General features: G+C 36.6%; 2 protein-coding genes across 4 annotated transcripts; one reads left to right on the forward strand and one right to left on the reverse strand.

Moving 5' to 3' along the window:
• LOC105167411 (GBF-interacting protein 1-like) lies at positions 7561-16983 on the forward strand. 3 transcript variants are annotated; one of them, XM_011087113.2, is made up of 10 exons: positions 7561-8113; positions 9073-9116; positions 10147-10249; positions 10607-10748; positions 10918-11492; positions 12099-12474; positions 14010-14310; positions 14519-14680; positions 15378-15866; positions 16359-16983. In XM_011087113.2, the coding sequence occupies exons 1-10, from the start codon at positions 7930-7932 to the stop codon at positions 16551-16553; spliced, it is 2571 nt and encodes an 856-aa protein (XP_011085415.1). In that variant the 5' UTR covers positions 7561-7929; the 3' UTR covers positions 16554-16983. The 3 variants fall into 3 exon arrangements, with proteins under 3 accessions (XP_011085415.1, XP_011085416.1, XP_011085417.1); XM_011087114.2 differs by having other exon boundaries at positions 15384-15866; XM_011087115.2 differs by having other exon boundaries at positions 7562-8113; positions 10607-10739.
• LOC105167412 (aspartyl protease family protein 2-like) lies at positions 17510-19870 on the reverse strand. The gene has a single exon (XM_011087116.2). The coding sequence runs from the start codon at positions 19387-19389 to the stop codon at positions 17773-17775; it is 1617 nt and encodes a 538-aa protein (XP_011085418.1). The 5' UTR covers positions 19390-19870; the 3' UTR covers positions 17510-17772.

The following is a 20940-nucleotide window of genomic DNA, read 5'->3' on the forward strand; positions in this document are numbered from 1 at the left end:
CTCCTCAGTCCCAATTTCCATATAAATAAAAGTAAAGATGAATATTTATATTTTTTAAGATTAATTATATTTGTCACGATAGATTTTATATTTTGATATTTATTTTTTTTGTATTAATTTATCATTTTTGGCAGAAAAATCAACAAAATAAAACCTTCATATATTGTAAAATACAAATTTCGTATAATTAAGATGGTAAGTTGACAAAAAAAAAAAAAATAGATACCAAAGTATAAAAAGAGGTATAGTTTGAATGACAAATTGTAATTCACCCATTTTTTTATTTGAAATTTTGTGTAATTTTTTTATTATTTAGAAAATTAGATTTAGTATCTTTAATATTTGTTTTTTGTTTGTGATGTATATTGTAATAAATATTTACTTGCAAGGATAAAAAAGTAATTTAATATATATGAGACACATATTAAGTACATATAACATACCACAAGGTATAACTCTCAACACCACTACAAATATAAAAAATATAATTTTTTAGAGGGGATTACTATTGATTGATTTGACCTATCATACATGCAGAAATTCTCTCTCTAAACCGCGTTGAATTTACCTAGTATGTAATCGTGCCGTGGGTAAACTCTTTTCATCCTTACATTAAAATTACAACAAGGCGATTGACACTGTCTACGACGCCCCCCGGCCCGAGGCCGCATCTCGAGCTCGGTCTAGGAAGATAGGCACAAAAATATGCCCATCTACAAAAGAGAGCTTAATATGATTTCTGAAGGAAAACGAGGAAGTGTTCATATGGAGCATGACGGGTTTCCATGGGATTTCACCTGATGTTATCACTCACGGGCTCAGCTTAAATCCCGATACAAAAGCTATAAAGCAGAAAAATAAAAAAAGGATATTTTGGGCTGGAGAGGAATCAATAAAAGAGGAAGTGGATAAGCTAATCAAAGCCAAACATATACACCCAATGCAATACCTCGAGTGGTTGGCTAATGTTGTGTTGATCCCGAAGCCAAACAGAAACTGGGGCCTTTGTATTGATTTCACATATTTGAACAAGACATGTCCGAAAGATCCTTTCTTTTCCCGTGAATTGACATTTTGGTCGACTCCACCTCTGGATGTGAATGTTGAGCTTTCTAGATGCGTTCCAAGGCTATAATCAAATTTCGTTAGCCCTAGAAGATCATGAAAAAACAAATTTTATCACGGACCAAAGGATCTTCTGCTACAACGTCATGTCATCTGGCTTGAAAAATACAGGAGCAACATACCAACAACTTGTCAACCACATATTTAAAACTAGGTTGATTGAAACATGGATGTTTATATAGATGAAATGCTAGTTAATAACGTGAAAGAGCAAGATCATATCAAGGATTTAGAAAAGTGCTTCCAAATATTGAAAGCCTTTGGTATGAAATTATACCCTGTTGTGAAAATGGTGTGATTTGTGTTTATAATCATATCTCAAATGAACATTATATATAAAATATCATTATATAAATTATCACAATTACACATAGTACGAAAATGAACATAATAAATTTAGAAATTAGAAAAGCTGCACCGATGGAGAGTCACAACACTTGTCACTGACCTAAAGCCATAATTGCCTTCCTACGTGCAGGTTTTAACGGTTGACCATGACTCCAGGATAAAAAGCCATTAGCTCTCAACAGTGTCTCATCCCATGTGCACGACCACGAGGAGACTAGGAACCAGTCCACAGTCACGTTGCAAAAACTCTACAAATACTTGTGGGAGTATAAAATATTTCTCAGCTCATAAGCTATATAAAATCTATATGTCTCTCAATGTGCCAAATGAAAAAAAGTAACGGCCCTTTAGATAGTGGTAAAATTTTGGCCGTTATAAAATATTAAGTGACCTAATTAAAACTCAATATTATAATAAATCCAATTATAAATAGGTCACATAAATATATAAAATGTAACGGTCAAATACTTATTAAACCTTATAAAATCATAATTAAATCATTATAATAATGGGGCCATAAACCTCAATTAAATATCAAATTAAACTGACACATTAAGATCAAATAAAGTGTTGGAAATAATTTGATAATGTAGAAAATTTTAAAGCTTATTTCCAACAAGGCCTAATTAAAACTCATAATATTATAATAAATCCAATTATAAATAGGTCACATAAATATATAAAATATAACGGTCAAATATTTACAACTATTTAAAGGGTCATTAGTTTTTTTTCATTTGGCACATCGAGAGAGATATAGATTTTGTATAACTTATGAGTTGAAAGATGTTTTATACTCCTACAAGTATTTATAGAGTTTTTGCAACATGACTGTAGACTGGTTCCTAGTCTCTTCGTGGTTGTGCACATGGGATGAGACACTGCTGAAAGCTAATGAGGTTTTATCCTAGAGTCATGGTCAACTGTTAAAACCTGCACATAGGGAGGCAATCATGGCTTTAGGTCAGGACAAGTGTCGTGACCCTCCATCGGTGCAGATTTTCTAATTTCTAAATTTATTTCATTCATTTTCGTACTACTTGTAATTGTGATAATTTATATATAATAATATATATAAAGTTATTTTGAGATATGATTATAAACATAATTCACACTATTATCCACAACAAACCCTGCTAAGTGTACCTTTGGGGTGAAGGGGGGAAAGTTTCTTTGGTACATGATCTCCGAGAGAAGAATAGAAACCAACCCAAAGAAAATTAATGCTATCATGGACATATCCCAATTGAAGTCGATCAAAGAGGTACAAAAACTTGCAGAGAGGTTGGCGTCTCTGAATCATTCATTTTGTGATCCGCGGACAAGGACCTACCTTTCTTCAAGGTTCAAAACTAGCCAAGAAGCATTCGATGAGTTGAAGAGGTACTTGGCTTCACCGCCTTTGTTAACAAAACCCAAGACTGAGGAAATCCTCTACCACTACCTGATGATTTCTGAAAATACCGTTCGCTCAGTTTTGATGCGGCAAGAAAATAGAGAACACCACCTGGTATATTATGTTAGTAAAATACTATAAGGGGCCGAATCCAGATACTCCCAAATTGAAAAGTTAGCCCTATCTTTAATCATTGCACCTAGAAAGTTAAGGCCTTACTTCCAGTCACACCAAGTGATAGTGTCGACAAACCATCCTTTGAAGCGTCGAGTCCAGAGCTTTCAGGGAGGATGGTCAAATTGGAGGTGGAGTTAAGTGAGTTCAGTGTTAATTTCACCCAAGACCAGCTATTAAAGTGCAAATGCTAGCTGATTTCCTCGTCGAGTTGGCGTATGACTGGGCGAGCATTTATACGCCTACCTGGAGTTTGCACGTCAATAGATCGTCCACATTGGCGGGAAGTAGGGCTGGGATAGTTCTAGAGAGCTCCCATGGAGATAAGTTTGTGTATGCCAAAAAATTGGAGTATCCCTCATCGAACAATGAGGCAGAATACAAGGCATTTTTTGTAGGGGGAAGTTAGCTTTAGCTGCCGGGACGCAAAAGATTGTCATCTATAGTGACTCGCAATTGGTGGTTAATCAGATCCAGGGATCCTATGAGACACGAGACGAAAAAATGTCTAAGCATTCTTTGAAAGCAACAACCTACTTGAAAAATTCGAATAGACCTCTATTATTTAGGTGTGAGAGCAGATCATGCCGTGGCCGACCAGCTAGCCAAGTTAGCAAGCTCGATGGTAGCAATTCGAAATAGAAGAATCACTTTTCTCTCATTGAAAAGGGTCGCGATCGAGGAGCAGAGGAGATTATGTATATGGACCTAACATCTTTAAGCTGGAAGGAACTATTGTCAGATTCCTTACTGATGGGACTGAACTTGAGAATCGAAAGGAGGCGAAAGCTTTGAGAAAAAAGCATTTCGCTTCGTCATGATCAATGGAGAATTATACAAATGTGGTTTCTCACAACCCTTTCTAAAATGTCTAATTCCCAAGGAGGGGAATTATATCTTAAGAGAGATACACGAGGAAACCTGCGGAAACCATCTTGAAGGAAAAGCCTTAGCAGGAAAGGCCCTGAGCCAGGGATTCTTTTAGCCCACGATGCTCCTTGACGCGAATGAGTTGGTAAGGCGATATCGGGCATGCTAAGAACATACAAACATTAATCACCAACCAGCAATGCTAATGCAGCCCTTTGAAAGTCCATGCCCTTTCGATTAGTAGGGTTTAGATTTAGTTAGGTCTTTTCTACAAGCCACAGACAGAGAAAGTTCTTGATCGTTGCAGTTGACTATTTTATATGGGTATAAGCCAAGCCCTTAGCCAAGTATCAAAGAAAGAAGTGATCAAGTTCTTGTGGAAGAATATCATATGCCGCTTTGGCATCCCCGCGCCCTAATATCTGACAATGAGACTCAGTTTTTTAGGAATAAGCTTAAGGACTGTGCAACGGACTAGCGATCAAGCAATTCTTCACCTCAGTTAGAAATTCTGAAGCAAACAGATAAATGGAGGTCACCAACCAGACAATTCTCCTGCATTAGAAAACTCGATTGGGAACCGCTAACGGAGCATGGGAGGACGAGCTCCCTAGTGTTTTTATTAATTTAATTTAAAATAATTGCTGATTATTAGGTTCAATAACACATAAAACACATATTATACTTCATATACATAAAAAATAATAGAATCTAAATAACCCATTTTTAGTTTGTCCAAAAAAAAAAAAAATTATCCTCAATTTAACACAGCCTCTGACTTCATTTTGAAAATTATGCATTTTAGAAAATTTGAAAAATTGAACTATTCTTAATTTTGTATTATAAATAAATATTTTTTATGATAAAAATACACGTATTTGTATAGCCTTTTCTTTTCTCCCTTTACATAAAATAGATTAGGGCTACTTCAGTATTTAATTTATATTTTAATCGAATTTTTAACCAAAAATTACAAGGTGACATTTTTTCGCTAAATATTTAAACATTACTGGAAGAGGACAAGGGTAACATAATATTTTACCATTAAATTATGATCAATTTTTTTTTTACCATACAAACTACATCATAATGTTTGGATTCGTTTTCTGAGTATTTTGTTGTGTTTTGTGGAAATAGAGAGAGAAAAACAAAGATAAATAAGTGTGTGTTAGAGATAGTATGTATATTTGGATTTGTTTTTGGAGATAATTTAAAATAAGTATTATATATTTAATGTTGTGTTTTGGGAGACAAAAATTACTATTCATTGTCAAATCATGTCTTTGGAGATAATTTAAAATAAATATTATATGTTTAATGTTGTATTTTGGGAGACAAAAATTACTATTCATTGTCAAATCATGCTTTTTTTTATATATATTTATGTATATATGTGTGTGTATATATATATATATGTTTTTATGCTAAAATAGTTAAAAACACCTAAATAAGGTATTTTTGAATGATGGCAAACATTGAGTATGTTTTGACTTGTCTCGGAAATAAGTTGAAAATGAAAACAAACATAGTGCATAATTTTGACATCTTACCATCTCAAACCACTTTTCGATAGATCAGTATATAAATTTCAGGACACTTAAAAGGGTTGTTTAAATAATTTATTACTTTTATCGTGGAAATAAGCTATAGAAATATGCCCGTTTGGTTGTGTTTTCATTTTCATTTTCAGTTTCCAACAATTGAAAATATGTAGAAATGCTTTGTTGGTTTTTGTGTGAAAACTAAGAATATATTTGGATTAGTTGTTTCCAAATATAGGTATATAGGTGCGAGAATGTTAAATATAGGTATATGTATTTTTGATGTGACAGAAAGACAACTATGACAAGCCCATGTGACCTATATAAATTTGAAATTGAGAATTAGAATAGGAATTCATTCTCACTAAAAATGACTTGACCAAACAAATTCCCACCTACCCAAACAGTGAAAAGTGAAAAAAATCTCATTGAAAACACAACCAAACAAGCTCTTAAAACTTTAGGAAATATTGTAAGTTAAGTCAGAGCCAAGTTGAAAGTATTAAAAATAAAAAATAAAAAGTGAAGAAAAATTGGGGTTGAATTGTTTGGAAAAACAACTTATATTGAGAATTCTATGTAACTTTTGCTCTTACATCAACTTTACGTAAACAAATTATTATTTTTTTTTTCATTGAAACCACCTGAGGGTGGGGGGAGCTTTTCCTAGTCCCCAATCCTTCTTTATTAAAATAAAAGGTGAGCAAATTTACAACGGGGAGTGCTGACTCCCTATTATTTCTAAAAAAGCTGTAAAATCAGGAGTACTACTCTCTTATAAATATTAGCCCAAAGCATAAACGAGGAGTATTACTCCTTATAATAAATCACAAAAGCATAAATAAGGAGTACTACTCTCTTACAAAATTAAGACTAGCTAAGGTGATATACAAAGTTGGAGACGATAATCCAGTGTGTCAAAAATTTTCTGCCACTACACTCGAATCATCGGTTCCAACTAGCATCTGCAGATCAGGCTATACACGCAATCCAAGAATTATAGTAGGTAAACAATTCAAAACACAAGTCGTAGGTGAAAACGAATAAATATATATTTCTTCAATCTAATTTATTTCCAACAGTAGACAAATAAAATTTATTTTAAAGTGTTATAAATACCATTTAAAAAGCAATAATGTTTTCCAATAACTTTACGGGAGCGTTTGCAAACGCTTATTCTGTTGAAGTTGATGTTAAGGTTCGACCTCACTTTTAGATCAATAGCTTTGCTCAGTAGTTTTTGACCGATTCTTAGTTTGTTCAAATGACCTCAAAAGATTCCAATCACCCGACACAATATATTCTTTATGTGTTTATCAGTTTATTACTAAAAAACGTATTTATTTTATAATTTTTATTTTTAAATTATTTAAATTAAGTTAATCTAAGTCAATTTCTATAAAGCATTATAAATAACTTCCTACCAGCATTTGCAACTTATTATTAAAATTACAAGTATTAAGCTTTTTTTTTAATAATTCAATTTAAATTTTATTTTTAAATACTCTCAATTTTTATAGAAATTTAAGTTACAACTTTTTTCTATCATTTATTCAAGGGATAATTATACTTCCATCCCTGATATTTGGCATAATTACACGTAAATTCTTTGTGGTTTGAGAAATTACACCTAGCACCTTTGAAGCTTGTTTCCGTCTAACAAATAAGACTCTCCATTAATCAAAATTAACCAAAATTGCTGATATTAACAAAAAAATAAATTTATATTTACCCCGATTGACTTATTACAAGTCACATAGAATTTTTATGATCAAATTACCTTCATATATCTTTACGCGTTAATACATATAAGTAGGTATATCTTTACCTTTATAAGGATAGTTTAGTTCGAAACATAATTGTTTGACCTGCAATAAGTCAGTAATAAATCAATCGAGATTAAATAATAATTTTCATTCAGTTTTTTTTATTAATATCAACAAATTCAGTGAATTTTAACCAATGGAGGGACTTATTTGTTAGATAAAAATAAATCTTAAGAATGTATAATTATAACAAATCTTAAAGAAAAGAAATGTATTATCCCTTATTTAAATGGAATAAACAAAGTAGATGGGGGGGGGGGGGGGGGGGGGTGAAGGAAGTTGTGCGTTTAAACCCACGCAAAGACACAGGTCTTTAGGCATGGTGTTTGTGTCAACTGTCACCTATAATTGCACACACTCACTCAGGAAACACATACACAAGCATGTCAAAACATTTTTTGAACTTCGTACCTCAAATCAATATATAAATGATTTCAAGAACCATTTTCCCCAAAGCACATAAATCAGCTCAACCCTCTTTCTCGTTCCCCCCTCCTCTCCCTCTAGATACATCAAACATGTCTGTTCTGTACTTGCATTAGTTGATTTGTTTTCTGCTACTGATCATTATAGTATATTATATATATACGGAAGTATATAGATGCAGTAGAGGTGTTGGGGGTGGGGATTGAAGAAGAAGAAGAGGAAGATGAGCAGTGGAGTTAAGGGAGCTGCAGTGGGAAGTAGGGTTCCGATTCCGGGCAGCGTAAAGAAGACGATCGAGGATATAAAGGAGATTACTGGGCATAATCATAGCGAAGATGAGATTTATGCAATGCTTAAGGAATGTTCCATGGATCCCAATGAAACTACGCAGAAGCTCCTACTTCTCGGTTAGACAAATTTTCATTTTATTCTTTCCCCTTCTTCTTCTTCTTCTTCTTCTGTTTTTGCCTCGTTTACTTTTTATATATGTACTAGGCTCGTTGGCGTCGATTCTGCTTTTGATCTGTGTTGTCATTACGAGTGTTTAATGGGTTCAGTTTGATCTACTATTTTCTTAATGGGTTTATGTGTGTATACCTGTTTTTGCGAGCATGAAGAATTGAAATAACCTGAGGTTTAGCTGGAAAGGAAAAAGAAGGATGAATTGTTGTGGTGATGGGATCAAGATGAACTTGAGGGGTGACAGTAGTTTGTGAATTTGTATGCTTCTGTTGCTGTTGTCAAACTTCTATTACAGATGTGGTTCTTAAAAGCTGTCCTCTACCTTCCTGTTGGTTGCTGCCTGTTGTTTGTATTTTGTTTTACTGGTAAACTGTGGTTTCAACTTATAGATTGTGTTGTTGTTTGTTGGATTCTTTTCTGGATTGCCTGTGTATTAATTCATTCTAGTTAGAGGCGTAGTTGAAAATTTGTTTAATTGCCTGTATGAGACTCATAGGTTGTTTGGCAGTTTCACATCGAGGAGCATCAGTTTGAAAATGTAAATGCTTTGGGTCTCCAGTGCGTGAATAAAAAGGCATTTCCTGTTTCAGCTACCACCAGTGATGGTTGGAATGATTTTAGCAGCACATTTGTCATCCCTAGTTAATAGTAGGGGTCTAGGATTGTAACCAGAATCTCTGTTTAAAATTCCCGAAAATAAGCATTTCTGGTACCATTACCATGACATGGTTGACCATAAAAGCCTGAGTCACCTATTGTTTTCTTTTCTTAATTTACTTGACAGAATAGTAGAACACATATCAAATTCTATTTCACCAGAAAAGCATTTTGTTGTATTTGTGTTTGATAGCTCAGGTGCTTTGTTTGCTGGCAGACTGACTTGTTCTGTTATATTCTTCTACAGGTACATTCCATGAAGTAAAAAAGAAACGTGATAGGAGAAAAGAGGTAGTTCATGATTTGGTTCCCTTGTGGTCTGTCGCTTACTAATAATTTCTTAAACATAGCTGAATTCTGAATTTACAATGACATGCTAGCCCCTTTAATATATTTTGCTTCGTCCTTCGGTCCGGTTAAAAGATGTTTATTGTTTTTTTTTGATAGTTTTAAGACTTTCTGGATTTGTTTCTTTCCTCCTCTTACTAGCAAGAGTATATGAACCTCATTATATGTGATATTAGTATATCTTGAACTTTCCTTGTGGCCAAGTTTTAAAGCTTCCAGAGGACAAGAATAAGAAAGTTTTTGAACAGGGTAGAAAAATGAAGAGAGTAATTATCCATGAACTTTGAGAACCTTTTGTATTGCTTTCCCAGTTATGTTTGCTCCCATCACAGATTCACAATCAATCCTCAGCTACCTCAAGTCTGCTCCAGCACAATAAATAAATTATGCCTTTTATGCATTTGGCATTTCAGTGCCACTGGATCATTCTGCCGAAATCTTACAATGCTCTATGTGGTGGCAATGTTATGGATCTCCTTACTAGGATGTCATCCATTGGGTTTAAGTTTAGACTGCAGAGGATCTCATTGTTTCAACCTTGAATAGCCATTTTGGCAGCATGATAGTTCTGTATTCGAGTGTCTAAAGAAAGTAGAGAAAAAGTCCAGCCTTCCTTCAGAATACAAGCAATCTGAAATAAATGGAAGAGACAGGGAAAGTTGTCAACTAATAGATTAGTCATCAGCCTCGAATAGTAGGAGGCAAATATGACACCAAGTCTTTTCATTATCTATTCTTTCCTTGAATAAAAAGATGCCTGATTGTCTTTGTAGCTCTTTTGATCTTACTACCTTTCATGCCTTCAACTATACCACAATCCCCTGCATGGACTTATTTTTGAATTCTCTTGCTCTTCTTGCTTTGTTATTTTACCCCCATCTCTTTCTTGTTTTTCCCCATTGAAGTTTCTCCTAAACTGCTGCGGCTTAAGCAGACTATGACTTGGTTTAAATTATTGTCCATACATGTTCAGAATTTGAATAAGGAGCCTGCAGAGTTGAGGTGGAAGCCAGGTAGCCAGGCGCGGGGGAATAGAGCAGGTGGCGGAAACTATTCATCCCGGCATGTGTCTCAGGGTGAGCCTATATTTGTGGCTGTTAAGCATGACGAATCACCTTTATGTTTGCCTTTTAGAATTGGAAGATTAAGTGGTTATATGCATATTATTCTTCTTGTTACTTATCATTTAACTCTCAATCATGTCATTTCACTTGTCTGCCTGCTGGGATAGGTATGATCTCTGGTCATAACTCCATAGTAACTGCGTACTTATTTTTTTAGAAAAGCAATTCCTTCCACCAAGCACTACGTAAAAGGAAGCCCCCCCCACCCCCAAAAAAAAAAAGTATAATTTTCTAAAAATTGTTATCACAGAAGTGCTATCTTTTGTCCTATTCATTCTGTCATCTGGTGTTCTCATCATGTCTTGTCAGATGCTGGTGGTGGAAGAAGTTCATCCACTGTTAAGGAAAGGGCCACCAGTCAGATTCCAGAGAAAGTCGTTAGCAAGAGTCTTCTGGTCAATGCACAAGAAGTGAAAAAGAATGAAGCTTCTTCCATTGCAAGGTCGGATAGGTGGTTTGCCTTTTGATGTGCTTGTAATGTGATGTGTTCATATTTTACATGTTCAAATCTGTACTTATTGACACAGCTCCATGTTTCTGCCGCTTTTACTTGTCAATATTTTCGAGCCACTTTTCCCCCTCAATGTTTTCTGAGGTTTATTTGTCTTATGTCTTTGCAGTCCAATTACTGATGTGTCTAATGGTCCATCTGGTATTACTTCCCAGAGTACCAATTCTATTTGTGACAACCATGTGTGTGCATGTGGAGGTGTTGATCAATACAATGAAACTGGAATTACCAGCATGCGTAAGTTGGAAGGACCACTGAGATTTTCATCCCCTATTGATTCAAGTAGCATCCCTGATACTCCAAGGACCAGGGATATACAAAAGAATGAGATGCTAGATTCAAGTAACCCTGCAAAATCCCCAACTCCGGCACCTGGTTCAGGATCTCATTTCTCTTCTTTGGATCCTGTGCCATCTCTAGATTTTCCACTCCCCAGTGCCATGGATGCAATTAGTGGTGAAGCAGGAAATCAGCAAATTGCCATTGAACTAATTGCTGATAATCTTGCAGAGAGGAAATCAGCTTCTGCCATGCAGGAAAAGATGCCAAATGACTTCCAGGGAGTTGGAAATACTCAAAATTCAGTATCTATGGGGACTGCCTCTTCTATTTTTGGTGTTTCTTCTGTTAGTAGGCCTTCATCTAATTATAACAATCCATCTCAAGTGGTTGGCCCACAAAAAGGTATAAATCTTGATGAGGCCATATGAAAGAAGTACTTATGTTGTTTCATTATTTGTTCTAAAAGACTGCCCAGGTGGTGCTGCTAGCTGCATTCATTAAGTGTTGCACTGTGGCACAGAACTGACTGTTTTAACCAAGGAAGCATTTGTTGTAAATGTAAGAGTAGCTTATAGTTGGCATTACTACTACTCCATACATATTGATGTGTTCTATCTTCCTGGCTGATGATTGCTTCAACTAAATTTTTGGAACATAGATTTGTTAAGCGAGCTGCCCTTCCAACAGATTGAGCAAGATAACATTGAAACAGATGGTCTGTAAAATGTGTATTTCTTATTTTGCATTATGGTGGTCTTAGTTTGTGATAATCTGTGTCTATGTTGTTCTTTATTAAATGGATGACAATCCAAATTGATGCTTGTTTCAACATTTAAATGTTGTCATACTTGTGATGGAAGAAAGCATAATCTGCGGAAACATGAGAGTGAAGTCGGTAATCTTATGGATTTGATTGTAATGGTTGCACCTGCACTTGCTCATTTTTGAATATGAAGAATAGGTGTTGTATGCAGTAAATAACTGGTGTCTCAATGTCTTTTGCTTCAGTGGTTCCAAGCAAAGAGTGGAAGCCAAAGTCTACAAATCCCAGTATTGGACAGAGTGTCAGCACAGATGCTTCATCTGAGGTTTCTACAATATCTGTTGGCAGTTATCCTGAATCACAGCTAGCTCCTTTAAAAGAAGCTACTCCAGAGCTGCAGACGAAGTTAGAGGAGTTACACATTTCTGATAGTCAGCATGTTATTATTCCTAACCATATACATGTGCCTGAAGTTGGAAAACTTGGATTTTGTTTTGGAAGTTTTGATGCTAGCTTTGGAGTAGACATGACACGTAATGGAGGCCTTGAGAGTGACAAGAGTCCAGCACTATCTGGATCATCTGAACCTATTGATGAACCCATGAAGGAGCTAAAGTTGAGGTGTCTCTCTCTCCCCTCCCCAAGTTCTGTTTTATCTGGTTTCTGCCTCAAATATCTTTCTTTTGTTGTTAAGTGAGGTTTATACTTATGTTCTATGTTGGCGATTGTTAGTTCTGCTGTGGGATTAAAACCCATCTTTATGTAGCATGCTTTTCATCAACAGAATTTTCTTTCCTGTCTATTAATAGCCACATCAGGACTGAAAGAACGGGCATAGATGTAGCTCATTGTTGATATATGGAAGTGGAGATCTAGTTTGATTATGAAGGAACTCTTCTGGGTTTATAAAAATGAATCGTATGGTAGGTGTCAGATTGTGGTGTCCTGATTAAGATTCAAATTATCCATTAGTGCTCCTTAGCGTCATAATTTGGCTGAGCAAATAGTGCTGTCTTAATGGAGAGATTTACAGTCCTGGTCTATATGCTCTAAATGAGTGGGGAGATGCCCAGAAAATAGATTGTTGCTGGAAAAGCCTGCTCCTTAACACTTAAAGGGTCTACTTCGGTGGTTGAGGGATGACATGGATTAATGAAAATTTTTAAAAGAGTCAGGCCCAGGTCTGCACAGCAGGAACCTACGATTTATTCAAAGATTTTGTTCGAAGGATGCAGCAAGTAACATGCAAAAAGAAAAAAAATTCATGGGACTAAGACGAATTGTGAGAACCACACTCAATCTCATATTGGAGTCTTGGAGAGCCTTAAACTTAAACTAGAAAATCAAGAAAATTTCTTGCGCTCTCCAAATTTATGTTACACCTATATGTAATCATTTAAGATGCTAGAAAACCTTGAAGTCTTCCCTTCTAGAAAATGCCCCACTTAATAGTTTAACCATGTGGACGAACCATGCCTTAAATTTTCGTTCCTCACTCTCCGGAATGTGTCCTGGGGCCGGGAGCATCTTCTGTTTCTCTTTATGAATTGTACTGAAACTTTCTTTGGTTTTGTTGCTGATGACAATTTCACAGGATTCACTCTTAGCTACTTCACTTTTTAACGTGCATATTTTCCCTGTGTTGAACAGCATGAATTTTTCAGTTCACTTCCTTCCGAAATCTTGTGACCTATCCTTATCATTTCTCGCTTTTATTAGTATCCTTGATTTCTCTCTTTTACTAATATCTGGTGGTAGTTCCCTTCTAGTTTCTAGCATTTCCCCTTCTTCACTCATGCCTTATCTGTCTATATTGTCAATATATTATGATTTCCTTAATCTTTCACTAATCAGTCTTAGATTCTTTGAAGTCCCCAGGACCTTCCTGTTTCTTCCTCAGTTGATGAACTATACCACCTTTCTGTGTAGTTGTACACTGAATAATATGAATACAAGTTTCTAAATGTTCCAGCACATGCATAGAGATTTTGCTCTTGATATCTTGTTTGGTAAGTTCATGTGTGAACCGCATTCTTGGCTGTATGATTAGGGCTTCGTGAAGCATTTCACTTTTAAACTTTTCATTTATGTTTCAGTACCTAGTTCCTATAATTTACTTCTCTGTCTAAGTATCATACTTTCTTGCATGATTACAGAAATCAAACTGTGTTGGTAGCTATGGAGAACACTGAAGCAAAATATCCTGGCCATACCCAATCAGTTTCACAAGTACCAGAAATATTTTTGTCTAGCGAGTGTGAAGTCCCATCCTCTATCAGCCCTGATTATGGTGAATCCAAGCAGGAGGTATCTCCCAGAAGCCATCAACATCCTGTTGTCCATTCTTCTTCAAACTATAATATTGGTTTTATGCAACCAATATTGAGTGGCCAAGTTCCACCTTTTGAAAGTTCAGAATCTCAAACTCGTGATGTTCCTCCACTTCCAAGCTTTGCTGTATGTTCTCTCATTGTTGTTCAACATTCCTTGTACTGTTGAGTGTCTAATAGCGTCAGTATCCTACATATTGCACATCCATGTGTTATAGCTTGTTTGTTTGTTGTATGCTAACAGGTCAGTCCTCTGCTGTTGAGAACTTGGTGTGCGTGACTATATTGTTTACTTTCATTTACTAACATTAAGTTGACTACAATATGCCATACAGGTGCAGCAATCTTTTGATCCAACGAGCTACTATGCACAGTTTTATCAATCTGGCATGGATAGTGATGGTCACACTTTGCCTCTTCAGTCTGCTGGAGCTGCAAACAAATACCATGGAAATGCTGCACTTGTGTCTGCACAGACTTCTCAGTCTCCTCAAGAGGTTTGAGCTTTATAAATCTCAGTAGCTCCCCTTTGGCTTTGTCTATTCTGTTTTGTGAAGTTCCAATAAACCTTCATTGCCATTAAGATAGCAATGTGGAGATCAACTGATTTGCAATACATAAACTCCCCATTGTCAAGTTTTACCAGAAGGTTCATTCTTTGCTCTTTTGGGGATCCTACATTTAAAGGTTATTCTGTTGTGTGAAATTCACATTCTGCCACAGTTGTTTTTTTCCTGCAAGAAATGCAATGGTTACTTTAAGTCTTGTTCTCATACTTATATTATTTCTTTTCTTGGCTTCGATTGTGGATTTTTTTTTCAATTTATGAAAATTATGCATATCTTGTACTCTGTTTCTAGCAAAAAAATAACATCTCTTAGATAAAGTCACAAAAGTTTATCCAGAATTCTCAGATAACTTCTTCTGATTTATGTGAATAGTGGAGAACTGAGCACCACAATTCGTGTGAAGATACTTTATTGTATGCTTTTCCTTTTATTTTCTCTCCCAAGAGGGTCATGCCAACAGTTGGCTCGTATACATATTTGAGTTCTGTACTATTACGTCTGATACTTGTGGATTTCTCTTTTACTTGGCTACTTTGAGATGGTTCTGGTCTTAGCCATAGAAACTGTTACTTTTTCATCCTCTCAATTGTTCAGCATAATATGTTTAATTTCTGAAGGTCTTCAGTTGCAGGGTGGTGCCCCTCCGATTCAGTCCATGGTGTCTTCAGCACATCTTGTCACCCAACCTGCTGGGATCATGCAAAGTTCAATAGCTGCAACTCAGCAACCTCTTCCTGTATTCCATCAACCAGCTGGCCTTCATCTGCCCCATTATCCTCCATTTATTGCTTATGGTCCTTATTTCTCTCCATTTTATGTCCCACCACTAGCAATTCATCAATTTTTAAGCAATGGTGCGTCGCCTCAGCACCCTCAGGGTGGCAGTTTGTATCCAACGCCACCTGGAAGAATTGCCAAATATTCGGTTTCTCAGTATAAGCAAGGATCTAGTACAGGAAGCTCGTCCCACGTTGGAGTGGCTGGCAGCTACGGGTCATATGGTCTTTCTGCGCCCAACTACACATCCAGTTCAGCCACACCAGCCCTTACTTCAACGCTAAATGAGGATATTGCCGTCCCAAAGGAAAATTACATTTCTGTCAGTGGTCAACAGGTTTGTCATTTTACACACATGATCTATTAGTAGAACTTTATCTGTTTAAGAAGAAAGTTTTTACAAGGAGGCCTTGCAATCACAATTTTGATCTCACATTGGTTCCTTCTGATCTTGATATCTCAGTGAGCAAGAATTTTATCATGAAAATCGTTCTTAATATTGTTCCATGGAAATATAAGCATAAGCTCATTCCTAATATGTTCCCAGGGCAATATCAATGTCAGAGACGTTCATTGGTAGAGCATATGATGGTGTTAATCAATTGATCAAGATTTGTCTATGAATAATTGCTTATCAGACACCAAAAAGAATTTGATTTTTATGCATTTTACTATCTTTGTGTCAAACTACGTACTGAATCATTTTCTGTGCTGAGCACTATGTTTTGATACAAGACTTGCTAGGTTGCTATGCTTCTCGCTCCAACTTGTGAGATTGTTATTTTACATATTAGAAAAGTGATCGCTTCTGATCCATTTGCTTATGCAGAGTGAAGGTTCAGGTGTGTCCCGGGGTCAACTGGCTTTCACCTCAACACAGCCTGGCCACGGAACCTTAACTGGTATTTACCACCCGGCACAGGCAGTGACAGCTGCAACTGTTCACCCTCTTTTACTACATTCTCAAGCCATTACCAACCACGTTGATATGGGAGGATCAAGAGCTGGTGTTTACCAACCGTAGCAAGAAAGGAGATGCTTCTTTCAGAAAGGCAGCAACAAGTTCAAAATCCGCACGAACCATTCTTCTTGATGGAATTTCTATAGTAAGTTCTGATTTGAAGAGCTACATCCGCAGGCACAAATGCCTGGAACTGAGTATAAATTAGTGGAAGGGGGCAATAACTTTTTAAGTTAACTGAGGGCAGAATCCGCAAATGATCCTGTTTCTTGCCTCTCGGAGATGGCTTTGTATTTTCCCTCAACAAGTGTTAATCCCTTTATAGGTTTTAGCATTATCCATAGCCTAAAATAGAATTTGTTATTTTTGTTTGTTATATTTTATCTAGAGTTGGGACTGTATTTGAGGTGTTTATCTGTAGAGCAAAAACAAGAGTTGTAACTATGGGAATGTTGCAACTGGCCCGTGGTATATACAGATGGTGATTTCATTACTTTTGATGGACTGCTAAGACTTTCCATCTGATAGAGTGCTTTGAAGCAGTGTTCGATTCAATTGAAACTCGTAGCTTCAACATTTATGATAGGTACCACCAAGCTCAAAGCAATTCTTATCCTAATAAAAACAAACCAACTTGCCATACAAAGACCTTCAAAACCTCAGAATTCAGACTTCAAAGGAGCAATCCTAAGCAGATGACCACAAAAACAGATAAACTTTCCCCTTTTTTCTGGACAAGGTGGAGGGAAAAAGGGGTTCGGTGCAGGGTAGGGAGGATCTCCTCCATAAAATGTGTAGGTGAAGTCAACAAAATACGAGTACCTTTTTGCTGAAGACTTTGTTCTGCCAAATAGCTTCTGATTCGGCAGAATGTCTCGTTTGTCCAGCATATCAAAATTTGGGATGGCCAAACAACGATGTCATGATGCTTATCTTGGGGAATCAGTGATGTTCATGGGTACGAAGCGCAATGACTCCGACTCCATTGTTGCACGAGAATATCAGTAATTCAGTAATTCTAGCGAAGAAGATAGGGCTAAGACAACATACCATAACATGTTGCAAATCTTGGGGAATCAATGCCTTTCAGGCATATGATGGACCTGCAAGAATGTGCAAGAAGCAGTAGAACACTAAGATTATAACATGTATTAACTGGTATATGCCTGAAACAACAGTATTATTTTGCTTCACCAGTAAATAAATAGTGAGAAGCGTTGTTTCGAGGACATGTTTACAAGTTTCCGCCAACCTCTCAGACTATACACTCTACTAAAGGATGCTATATATCGGCACAGTTTGTTAGTGCAAATCCCAGCCTCGATCTCTTAGTGTCATATAAGATGTGGAAGTTCTGCTGTTGGTAGTTCCCAATAATTGACAGAGCTGATCGTGGGGTTCCCAGAATTGCCAAACAAACTATGTTTTCAGGCTCGAGCTTGATGAAGTAGTTCTCGACTGGGAAATTCCAAACTGCTCCATCAGCAAAGACGAACGAGAATGAGGGCAAATCCAGTTTCTCGACACCAGATACATTATAACAAGGATCCATTATGGGAAAATCCTTCACAACTTGATAGCCCTTCACCTTCTCCTCAAAAGCCTCCTTAATAATCTTGTAAGCTGGATCAGCAAAATAACTGAGTGTAGTACCCGAGTCGACAATCGTACCACCGGCGCCATCTGCTGACATATTCCACATCTGTTCTGGAATATTTAACTTCTCTCCACCAACCACTACCGACTTTATCTGGACGTAATAAAACGTGCTGACAGGATTTTCTTTTCCGGCAACCAATGTAGTGAAGTTCAAATCAGGGTGGCTCAGCAGCCCCTTATTCTTACCAAAAATCAACTTGCTGCTCATGTTACTATTCCTGCTCAGAAGACAATAGGAGAACGAATCGCCATACAAAGATTGGAGCTGGGAGGCAAACGATAACGGCCCCCTCCCAAGTCCTAACACACCAGCAGCACCATGAAATAGACCTCTATTCCAATGACCACATCCAAACATCACATCTTTCACTTTCCAAAACTGTGATATCCCACTTTTCGCCGTTAGATTGACTGTAAATGTTTCTAATGCAAAATCTCCCGTCGTGTTTGAACTATCTCCATACCAGTAGTAGTAAGGACAACTCTGAATCTCAGCCTTGCAAGGCTGTGGGGGATCAGGGGACGATACAAGCCGGCAACGGGGATCTTTACAGGCAATATTTCGATATGAACTCGATTGCATAGGATCATAATAAGGCCCCTTTTGCTCAAAGCAATCATGACAAGGTTTGCATTGGATCCAATTAAGATCACTACCAGTATCAAGAATCAAAGAGTAATGCTTAGGAGGTGTACCCACAAACACATCCATTAAGTACTCCCCTGAGCCAAGACTCACCCCTGACTTGAGGGTTGCCATGAGCTGGCCGGAGAACCCGCCTGTGTAAGATTCCGGTGAAGGGGCAGGCGCCCGCCGGCTGTCATCTCTAGTAATTCTTGAAATGCTATTCTGTTTCCTCCTCTCTACTATCCTTGTGTGAAGCGTCTGAATCCTATTCAAATCCTTGGTTGTGGACTCCAAAACCGACTCCTTCGGCCTCTTTCTTTTCCCAGATGATCGGTGTTTCAGGTTGAGCACCACCGTCGGTTCTACCTTAAAATCATCATGTTCGACCTCATCATCAAATCCCTCTTGAGGAAAAAGGCTTTTCTTTGAATTTGAGAAGCCAAAACCTGAATCTACAGAGGAAGAGTCAGCAGCAGGCAATTCTATGGCCAGAAAAGGAGAGGCATAATCAGAATTCAGATAGCTGACACCAAGAACTCCATTTCTTGTGACTAAAAGGCCATAGCAGAACAAGTAAAAGTATCCCACAACAAGCAAAGACTTTGACAACATGAGAGAGAAACGCCCTCTAGCTGGAACACAAACAAACTGAAAAAGTAACAATCTTGAATCAACTACTAACAACTAAAGCCCACAACAAGAGAAGACTTCAAGCTCTAGACAACTGCGTTCCCAATTTCAAGATTCATTTTTCTCTTTTTTCCTTGTGCTAAAACAACAAACTTCTTTCTTGGGGGAAGTACGAAATCCAAATTCAAGATTGAATTTTGACTTTGTGGGCTGGAAAATCTCTCATTTATTTCTTGGAGAAAGCATAGAAAAAGTATAAAAGTAAGAAGAGGGAAGAGGAAGAAGAAAGTGGGGGCCAAAAGGGTGGTTGGAGAAATGAAGGAAAATCGTCAGCGCTGAGGAATATATGTTGGGGAGCAAGAGAAGAGAGCTTGGATACTATTACTGCATTGCAAACTGTTGATATGGGCAAACTCCAATACCACCTTTTACGCGCTTTTACGTGAGAAATCTGTAAATTTTAATGCATTGGATTTGGAGTAGAGAAGTAGAGTTGTTGTTGCTGCAATGCGTGAGTTAAAAACTCTAGTGGACCTACACCACAATCGGTGCTAAACACATCAAACGTGGCATTTCGGGAATATCACTGTAATTTCATTTCAACTTTTTTAAAAAGAATCAAAGCTAGTTCCCAACTCTTATTAAACTCGAATGTATGCCCAACTACAATCTCTATATTTGAAAAATGGCTTAAATGCAAAAAATTCATCAATATTTTAAAAACTCAGTTAAAAATCTCTTTATATTTTAAAAATATGTTAAAGATCCCCTTATTTTCTTAAAACACCATCACTTGAGTGTGTAATTTTCTATTAATTACTAATAAAAAGAATATTTTTTTTGCTGAGTTTTATAAAACATCGGAGGTGGTTAGCCTATTTTTGAAACACACCAATTTTTTTAGCCACTTCAACAAAACAAAGGCATTAAATGGACTTTAGCCTTGAAAAATTCATAAAAATACTTTTTTTTTTTAATTTTAAAAAAATCATTCCATCAACTCTTTTTATTTAAAAAAAACTCAATTATTAACTTCTAAATTGTTGGGCTGGTTCAGAGGTGTTGGTGACATGTTAATTGAGTTGGTTGGGCCACTTGTAGGCTAAAATTGGACCTGACATGATACGGTCTCGTCGGCAAATTTCAACTACTTTTGCATTTTAGCTTGCTAATTTTACTTTAATTGAGATTGGACTTTTGGGCCAATTAAGCTGGACAATTTTTTTGAGTTTTGAAAAAATGGGAGGTTAAATACATCTTGACCACCTATGATATGTACCCCTATGTTATGAATAAATAATTACATCGCCCCCTGGTCAACTTGACCATAATTTTTTCGGGCCAATAGCTTTAGTCCCATAGCTTTCATAAAATTACATTTAGTCCCGATTCATCTCTAATTGCATGCTAATGCCTGCTCGCGAAGAATGGCATTAGTGCTAGGTTTATTGAAGATATTGAAGAAATATATGTTTATATTGCTTTTAGATACTTTTCCACTAACGGAGAAGACTCTTTAAGAAAATGAAATCG

The sequence above is a fragment of the Sesamum indicum genome, linkage group LG8 (assembly GCF_000512975.1).
Source record: "Sesamum indicum cultivar Zhongzhi No. 13 linkage group LG8, S_indicum_v1.0, whole genome shotgun sequence".
In the NCBI taxonomy this organism is placed as follows: domain Eukaryota; kingdom Viridiplantae; phylum Streptophyta; class Magnoliopsida; order Lamiales; family Pedaliaceae; genus Sesamum; species Sesamum indicum.

Coding starts and splice junctions, on each gene's coding strand:
- LOC105167411 (XM_011087113.2), top strand. CDS start 7,930: ATGAGCAGTGGAGTTAAGGGAGCTGCAGTGGGAAGTAGGGTTCCGATT. Junction 11,493..12,098: donor AGTGGTTGGCCCACAAAAAG/GTATAAATCTTG, acceptor CTTTTGCTTCAG/TGGTTCCAAGCAAAGAGTGG. Junction 14,681..15,377: donor CTTCTCAGTCTCCTCAAGAG/GTTTGAGCTTTA, acceptor GAAGGTCTTCAG/TTGCAGGGTGGTGCCCCTCC.
- LOC105167412 (XM_011087116.2), bottom strand. CDS start 19,389: ATGTTGTCAAAGTCTTTGCTTGTTGTGGGATACTTTTACTTGTTCTGC.